The 9,642-nt window shown below is 38.6% G+C and overlaps 1 protein-coding gene across 1 annotated transcript in view; it reads right to left on the bottom strand.

Annotated features, from left to right (window-relative positions):
• The window catches only part of LOC138863087 (ionotropic receptor 21a-like), a 12,598-nt gene extending 6,985 nt beyond the window's left edge, over nt 1-5,613 (bottom strand). Inside the window, exons 1-5 of the mRNA XM_070126830.1 lie at nt 5,485-5,613; nt 4,312-4,440; nt 3,146-3,378; nt 2,783-2,920; nt 2,066-2,252 (exon numbers count right to left, since the gene is read on the bottom strand). Coding sequence (XP_069982931.1) covers nt 2,066-2,252; nt 2,783-2,920; nt 3,146-3,378; nt 4,312-4,440; nt 5,485-5,508 — 711 coding nt within the window. The 5' untranslated portion in view covers nt 5,509-5,613. The remainder of the gene's footprint in view (nt 1-2,065; nt 2,253-2,782; nt 2,921-3,145; nt 3,379-4,311; nt 4,441-5,484) is intronic.
• Between the last annotated feature and the right edge of the window lie 4,029 nt (nt 5,614-9,642).

Raw genomic sequence — 9,642 nt, 5'->3', positions numbered from 1 at the left:
GAGGAGGAGGAAGGGTGTATGGATGATGAAATGGAGGAAGGGTGTGTGGATGACGAAGTTGAGTAAGAGGAGCATGTGGTGGAAAAGGAGGAAGAGGATGTGGATGATGAGGAGGAAGACGTTGTGGAAGACCGTGGCCATGAATGACCCGCTCCTCCACTCGGGTTGCGACCTGGCGGTGATAAGGTGAAGGAGAATGGAGGAGAAGGATGTGGCGAAGGAGGAGAGGGATGTGGAGGAGGAGGAAGGGTGTGTGTGGACACTCGCTCCTCCACTCGGGTTGCGACCTGGCGGTGATAAGGTGAAGGAGAATGGAGGAGAAGGATGTGGCGAAGGAGGAGAGGGATGTGGAGGAGGAGGAAGGGTGTGTGGACACTCGCTCCTCCACTTGGGTTGTGACCTGGAGGATCAGACCGGAAATAGGAGGAGGAGGACGAGGTGGATGTGGAAAAGGATGTAGGTGATGATGAGGAGGAGGAGGATTGTATGTACGAGGGAGTGGAATGTGGATGAGGATGTTTAGGAAGACGAGCATGTGGATGACGATGAGGAGGACGTTGTGGAAGACCGTGGATCCTCTGATCGGGTTGTGACTTGGAAAGGCATTCTTACCCTAATTGCAGATGAGGAAGTGGATGTGGATGAGGAGGAAGGGAATGCGGTTGGTGATGAGGAGCTAAATGAGGATTTGGAGGTGGGGGAGGAAGAGGTGTGGAAGACCGTGGCCAGGAAGGACACTCGCTCCTCCACTCAGGTTGCGTCCTGGAGGTCCAGATGGGGGAGGGGGGGGGTTCTGCGTAAATAGCGATGGTGGTGAGGAGGATGTAGGATTAGGCTGTGGATGATGAGGAGGAGGATGTGGATGCGGAGGAGGGGGAGGAAGTGGATGAGGAGGACGACGATATGAAAGATGTGGATCATGAAGAAGAAGAGAAGGAAAAGGAAGTGGATGAGGAGGAGGACGATATGAAAGATGTGGAAGATCATGAAGAAGAAAAGGAAAGGGAAGTGGATGAGGAGGAGGATGTAAATGTGAAGAATGTGGAAGATCGGGTGGAGGGAGATGTGGATGAGGAGGAGGAGGATGTGGAAGACAAGAAGAAGAATGTGCATGATGATAAAGAAAATGATAAAGACAGAATTCAGTCAGAGATTTACTTAATCGTAAAGCTAGCAACAATATCAAAACTAAGAATAACATAGTGTTCTGTGATATTATTTCTTGCATAATTAACAGTATTCTTGTTATGTGTTGCACCTCACTTAAGATATTATATAAAGTATATCTTCTCTCGTGAATAAAGGATGTTTGAATGTTAGTTTATGACACTCTGGATAAGAATCTACGTAGAGATATAGATCCACGATTTTAATTCGTGTTAATAAGACGAATTGAAAGGTAAGGCAAACAAGATTTGTTTGTTTGTTTGTTTGTTGTTGTTCTTCTTTCGGAAAATGTCTAGTAGAAAGCGAAATATAATACTGTCTGGTCAGCTTTATATACATTTCTAAAAATTAACAAATAATGAAACCACATAATAAATCAATTAAAAAGATAATAAATGGTTCTTAAGGGATATTTCCCATTATGTTTTATGTATATAACCGAATGAACCGCAATTTTAGTCTTGGCTTTGATTTATCGTCGTCTCTTCGCGCTAGTTGCTTTTAGAGGTCTTAAGACTTTCATAAGGTGCAGCTTGTTCCATTACTCACTTGAACAGCATTTCCCATTTTGGCGACTTCGGTTCCGGGAATGGGTTAATAACATAGCTAAGTTTATGGGCCAGGTCTATACATGGGACCAAACGTTGTTGAACACGCACACACATAAGCATAAATGCACACAGGTATGTACAGACACTCACCAAAATACATGCGCAAAAACGCAAATACATATACGCTGACACAATACAAAAATATGCATGCAAATACAGAATTACATTTACACATATATGCAAATAAAAATATACATAAATAGACACAAAAACATTAATGTACCTTCACAAACATAAATAGACACAACGACTCACGCACACACAAATAAATACACACACACACATACCTCGTCCCAAGAGCTTGTTTCAAGAACATGGATGGAGAAGTTCAGTGCCTCGGCGATTGTGCTCAGAAGAAAATAATCTGTTCCGCCGTAGATTTTGGTGGAAGTTCCATCCGCATTCACGACCACGTCTTCCACCCAATGCGGAGTGTAGGGTAGCGCAGTCACATTGACTCGCGATCCGTAAAAACTGGGAGAGAAAAGAGAGAGAAACAGAAATGAGAGATGGGGAAGAAAAAAACGAGATGGTACAGTTGCTTAGGAAAGTTCCTCTTTATTTTTGTTGATGTTGCTGTTGTTTACATAATTTTTTTGTCACTATTACGTCTAGCACCACGCAAGCTCATAGGTAGTTATGTTACCCCAGGGAATGTCCGCTCTCAGGTAAAAAATCACACGTGTTTCCTGTACCTTGCTGTAGCGATAAACATGAATATAACAAAAGACCGATACAAAAAAAAAACTTTATTTTCCTTTCATTTTGTTAAGATTACTATCACATATGATTTACGTTGGAAAGCTGAAGAATCTTAAAATCTATTTTATGCGATTTTCTCTACCAAAAAGCCAGGATGTTTCAATCAAATCTTGGAGAAACTGGCATGGCAATACGATACAGTAAATCTACTCTCTATTCTCTTCTAATCTTTCAGTCTTTCAAAATCCGTTCAGGGACATACGCCTAACAAATGATAAACAAGTAAATAATTCGACAATTACTTGGTAAATTTTTCAGGAAAGAGACTGGTTTTCTTGGCCACGATCAGTCCTCGAGAGAGAGACCAGGAGGCGACGCGCAGCACCTGAGGGCCTTCGGGAGTGTACGGTAAGTGGGAGTAGATGCTATACCTGTAAGACCTTGAGAGGCAACGCGGAAAAAAACAGGGAATTAGTATGAGATGGATGTGTGTTGCTAATGATCAATGGTATTATTGCTACCAATATTATCTTTAAAGATATGATTTCTAATTATCAATGGTATCATCTTTAATAAAAAAATATATAACCATTGATTATCAATAGTATTATTACTACCCATATCATCCTGAAAATTTATAAATACAAGAGACAATGCATAATTACATCTCTTGGCCTAGCTGCTCCTCCTGATTCAGGACCATGGCGTTCATCATGGAGAAGGTCCAGGAGGAGGCGAGGAGCCGGCGGAGCTCCTGAAGGGGCAGGCGGGTGACGACCAAGAGCCTCGTGGCCCACACCAGGAGGCGGCCCCGGAGCGACGACTCGGCGAAGGAGGTCAGGAAGGCGGGGTCGTCGCTCAGGACCAATAGAGTAACACAGGGCGATAGCTTACGTAACTGAGGGAGAGGGAGATGGAGAATACAACGAAGAGTCAGAATATATGTTTCGTGATATAGGAATATATGGGTCGTGGACATCGTATATATGGTTATGATTTTGAACTAGGCATTTGGTATTTCCAGGCTATGCAGATTTCACAAAGAGATACTCTTCCCTTTACTCAAGATTCTCTCTCTCTCTCTCTCTCTCTCTCTCTCTCTCTCTCTCTCTCTCTATATATATATATATATATATATATATATATATATATATATATATATATATATATATGTATATATATATATATATATATATATATATATTTATTTATTTATCTTTTTCTGTCACCCCTTCTCCCTCCCTTCCTCCCTCTCACCCTTCCTGCCTCTTTCCTCCTCTCTCTCTCTCTCTCTCTCTCTCTCTCTCTCTCTCTCTCTCTCTCTCTCTCTCTCTCTCTCTCTCTCTCTCTCTCTCTCTCTCTCTCTCTTTCCCCTTCTCTCCTTCCATCCTTCCCTCCCTCCCTCTCTCTCTCCTTCTCCTTTTTCCCTCCTCTCCCTCCCTCTCTCTCTCTCTCTCTCTCTCTCTCTCTCTCTCTCTCTCTCTCTCTCTCTCTCTCTCTCTCTCTCTCCCTCTCCTCCCTCCCTCCCTCTCCTCCCTCCCTCTCCTCCCTCCCTCCCTCCCTCCCTTCCCTGCCTCCCCTGCCTCCCTCTCCCTTCCCTCCCTCCCTCTCCTTCCCTCTCCCTCTCCCTTCCCTTCCCTTCCTCTCCCTCCCTCCCTCCCTCTCCTCCTCCCTCCCTCCCTCCCTCCCTCCCTCCCTCCCTCCCTCTCTCCCTCCCTCCCTTCCCTCTCCCTCCCTCCCTCCTTCCATCCCTCCCTCCCTTCCCTCCCTCCCTTCCCTCCCTCCCTTCCCTCCCTCTCTCTCCATCCCCCTCTCTCACTCTCACTCTCACCTGCCTGACTTCCGCCACCGCATCGTCCAGTTCGCTCTCGTCGCTGCTGTTGTCCGATGACCCCGATGACCCCGATGACCCCGGAAGCACTTCGAAAATGGCCATCGGGGTGAGAAGTGAGCTGAAATCCTGAAAAGTGTTCGGGAGCAATGAAGTGTAGTTGGGAAGGAAGTGTTACGTTGTGTAGATGGATAAGTAAGTAGTAAGGAGGGAGAAACTCAATTAAGGGAGAGACGAAGGGAGGGAGGGAGGGAGGGAGGGAGTAAAGTATAGATAGATTGATAGATGAATAGATGTATGGATGGATAGATAGATAGGTAAATAGATAGGTAAATAGACAGATTGATGGATGGATGGGTGGACAGGTATACAGATAGATAAATAGATGGACTGATGAATAGGTGGATAGGTATACAGATGGGTAAATAGATAGACTGATGGATGAATGAATGAATGGATAGATAGATCGACAAATTGATCGATACACAGATATTTAGACAGATCGATATACAGATTCATAGACAGATATGTAGATAAATGTAATGAAACACTGCCACATTAAAAAACGTAATAGAAACAGTCCTCATCAAACGAAAGAAAAACAGAAATGGAGAGAGAAATAAACTGCCGAAAATAGTGCATGGCGGACAGAGAGAAAGAAGTATCATATCTCGGGAAAGATTTACTCAAGGCCCTTCGTATCACATTGACTAGTACTTGAATTAAGGCAAATTCTTGATTTTTTCTTTCACTTTTTCACTCGAATTGGGAAATTTATGATTTGATTTAGAGTCCTTGAGGTTTAGCTGATGGTCGTGATCTCGTAAGTGGATAGAGCGAGCATTAGATTCCCTAGTCTGACTTTTTTTTTTTTTTTATTCATATATTTGTTTATTTGCATATTTGTTTAACTATTTATTCAGTTGCATAACCATTCATTTATGCATTTACTTATTCATTAACATATTCATCTGTTTATCTATTTATTTACAGATCTATCTATCTTTTCATCTAATCATCTATCTATTCATTTATTCATTTACATATTCATCAATTTCGCCTACGTAAGATTTGGGGCATTCCTTCCTGTACAAAAGATAACATAAATTTCAGGGAAAGTATCAAAGCCGCAATATACTTCACCAGATTGTAATGCAACGTGTTAGGACGTACCGTGTATACGTTGATGTACTGCATAGTGGTGCCATCTATTAGCAGGAAGAGCGAACAGTCGAGCTGACCGGATTCGCGGAGAACGGCCGTCACTGCTTCGCCAATGGAAGTCACTGAGCCATATACTCTCGAAACTATTTGGAAATTCAAGTAATTCCATTCATTTTCTTTATATCACGTAGAAAGGGTGATGATTATAGACTAAGTACTTCAAAAAAGTGAATCTTGTATCCTATATTTAAAACAAATAAATCAGATATGATATGAGAAATCAATATAAAAGTTTAATTGTTTTCTTACCATATGGCATCGGGGCCACAAACATGGCAGGAGAAGATGCCATGGTGATTATGACCAACATCATAACCATCACCATTATCTTCTGTTCAGCAGCGACCAAACTGTGGATGGATAAGGGGTGGTCTTAATAAGTTATCTCTGTTTCCCCTATTAATGAAATACTTTCCCGTTTTCTTTAGTATTTTTTGTTACACGTTTCGTGATTTAGTGATCTTTTATTCTCTTTTTCTGAGTGTTTTTTTTTTTCTTTTCTTTTCTTTATTGATCTTTGGTTATTTTTTGTGACATTGTTTTTATTTTCTTGTTCTTTTATGAGTGAATGGGAATAGTTGCCTATCGAAAGCCTTTGGCGTGACGATTATTATTATTATTATTATCATTATTATTATTATTTTCAGTATTGTTATCATTATTATTATTATTATTATTATTATTATTATTATTATTATTGTTGTTGTTGTTGTTATTGTTGTTATAAAAGAAGACTATCGATATAAAAGCCATTGTACATGAAATGCTTAAAAAAAAAAAAAAAAAAAAAAAAAAAAAAAAAAAAAAAACATTTAGTAGCGTTTTCTTCTTTCTTTCTTTCTTTCTTTCTTTCTTTCTTTCTTTCTTTCTTTCAGAACCGAAGGATTTTTCCCGTTCCAATATTTACTTTTTTACGAGACAGGATTCTTTTTATTTTCCTTATCAAGATTTAGCCGTGCTACATAAACATGAAAGTGATCAGAAAACCCATATTTTTAATTTAATATGGAACTAAATCATGGGTACAATATCCAAATATAGCAACCGTAACATCGAAGTTTTTCCGTTTGTACAAATGACCATAAAAACAAACAAACTATAAAGTAAAATTTCCGCTGCAGTATGCTTGATCCGAAATCATCAAATTATTGAAAGCAAATTCATTAAATCTTCATGACCCACGTAGCTCTTACCTCAAGATCCTCAGCTGTAAATTGGCATCATTAAATATTCACGAAAGAAATAAACAAATGCACGAGGTTGTGACAACGTGCTACTCTGTTCATTTCTTCTTCATCCTATGCATGATAATTGCACGGAGGAAGAGCTACTCATAGTGATGATAGTAATGGTGATAAGGATGATGATAAGAATGGCAATAATATTATCAACAATGATGATAACGATGATGATGATATAAATAATAGATATTATAATAATTTTTATCATTATTATTATTATCATTATTGCAATGGTGATGATGATGTTCTTTATCATGATAGCACCAATAACAATAATGATGTGATGATGATAATAACAATGATGATAATAATAATGATCATGATGATGATAAAGATAAATCATTTATGACAGTAAAAATAAAAATGATAAAATTATGATAGCTATCATCATAATTATCATTATCAAAATCAATCATTATCGTCATCATTAACATGAATACTTTTATTATCATTATTACCATTATTGTTTTTTTTTATTGTTACTAATGTTATGATGGTGATGATGGTGATCACCATTAATGTCATTAATTTTGTTATTATTATTATTACTATCATTATTAGCATCATTACCATTATTATTATTACTACTACTACTGCTATTATCATTATTATTATCATTATTATTATTATTATCGTAGTTTATTGAAGTTGTTGCAAAAGTAAAATTGTCCCTTTACAATACAATAGTGTACAACTGACACATAGTATCTGGTTGTACTACAATTTGGTTCACATAAATTCATCATAACTTCATGGAATCGCCAACGTTCGTTTCGTGAGATGTTGGCAATATTAACAAAAAATACCGTAATTTACTGTTACGCAAAATATACAACGAATTGTTCTCAGTCAAATCACGATAATGAGCATAAGAGACACAGGTCAATGTCAGCTGTCATTTATCTGTTATTTACAGCCATACAGACACGTGGCCAGAGACAGACAGACAGAGACAGAGAGAGGCTGATATTCAAAATTCCATGTGTTAATGCGCGATCGCAAGAGAAAATTTTAATTTGCATCGGAAAATCAAATATTATCTGTTTTATAACCAAGCTAGGTTATTCACATATTTTACTCAGTGAATTAGCCTTTTTTCTTCTTCTTTTCTTTTATGTTGTATAAATGAAATAACTTGAGATGATTATTGTATAACATCACGTTATGGTACAGACGGTGTGACGAGAATGGTATCTGATTGCAAGTACTTGAATTAAACCGTAGTCAAATACATATCTATTATACGATAACCCATTGTTGCCAAGCTCTTCTCTCTCTCTCTCTCTCTCTCTCTCTCTCTCTCTCTCTCTCTCTCTCTCTCTCTCTCTCTCTCTCTCTAGCTCTCTCCCACTCTCTCTCTCTCTCTCTCTCTCTTTCTGTGTGTGTGTGAGAGAGAGAGAGAGAGAGAGAGAGAAAGAGAGAGAGAGAGAGAGAGAGAGAGAGAGAGAGAGAGAGAGAGAGAGAGAGAGAGAGAGAGAGAGAGAGAGAGAGAGAGAGAGAGAGAGAGAGAGAGAGAGAGAGAGAGAGAGAGAGAGAGAGAGAGAGATGAGTAATAAACATAAGCAACAACAGCCTGCTTCCAGAACATGATACACAATAACTTACTTCTCACTGAGCATTTGGCCCTGTCATTCCTCCACTTCGCGACTAGTAACGTATCATACGGGACATGCTATGTTAACGTAACACTTTTAAATTAATAGAGCATTATACATCGCATTTGTTTCATTTTCCTCTTTAAAGGAAAACGGATAACTTATCACTTAAGTAGGCAGTAACCATCCCTGAAAAGAACATAGTACAATATAAGATCTGCACATGCCGAATTACCAATTCTTACCGTGGTATTGCCTCTTTTTTCACCTGTCAGATAAGGGCCGATATGACTTGACGTGTATGAATTACGAATAGTCGGTAATGTAAATATATTTTATTCCTTATGCTTCTTGGGAAAATATTTTTATGGGAATGCGTTATATGGCTAAAAAAATGAAATTCAAAAGCTGCCTTGTCCTTTGATCTTTGTTATGTGGAGCGATCTAGTATATACACAATAAAGATACAGTAAAGACACACTCGCGGGTGGACGTACGTGCTAATCATTATTGAAGACGGCTATACCTATAGATTTACTCAGGTCATGTGCTAAACGTGATAAATAAATGTGCCCTATAACAATATCTTGCGGAGATCGGCTTGCGTCCAATAAAGAGTAACTTTCCTGTGTTTGCCTTTCTTTTCTGTTGTAAACAGTTTCGAGGAACTACAGCTCAAAGAACCAAAGAAGTATTGCGTTGCTGCGAATGTGCGTTTTTGTGCTTTTATTGACTGCAGTAATAACAAAAGCGTGAAGAAAAATTACAGCGCGATTCTGATTAATAGCATGCGATGGATGTAACATAATATTGGTTTTAAATTACTCCATAATAGTATATACGTACTATAAAGACGGACATAGTTCTTCAAAGCGATCAGATTACCTTTATATGATAAAGTCTGAAATTCTGCATTACTGTATCATATTTATTACCATAGGTAGTGATTCATATATTTATTTGCTCATGTGAAATGCAAAATATTTAGAAAAGCTTTTGCAGAAATATGAGGATTCCATTTCCAATCACTCTGCTGAAGCTTGTATAATGGTCAGCTGTAAGAGTTTCACCGTAGATTATTTATGTTGCTAAAAAAAATCATGTTTAATTCCTCTAATATTTTTTTTCTTTTTGATAGTTGCTTCAGAGGCATAATTACCGCTTGTTTTTGTTCTAGATCAGATCTGATACTACACATAATTTCATTAGTTCATGTAATTTGGACTCGTCTTCGAAACAGAATTAATTGTAGTTATTATCGGCTTCTTATT

The sequence above is a fragment of the Penaeus vannamei genome, chromosome 10 (assembly GCF_042767895.1).
Source record: "Penaeus vannamei isolate JL-2024 chromosome 10, ASM4276789v1, whole genome shotgun sequence".
NCBI classification, from domain to species: Eukaryota; Metazoa; Arthropoda; class Malacostraca; order Decapoda; family Penaeidae; genus Penaeus; species Penaeus vannamei.
Note: the sequence above shows the minus strand (reverse complement) of the source record. Positions and strands in the feature narration are given on the sequence as shown.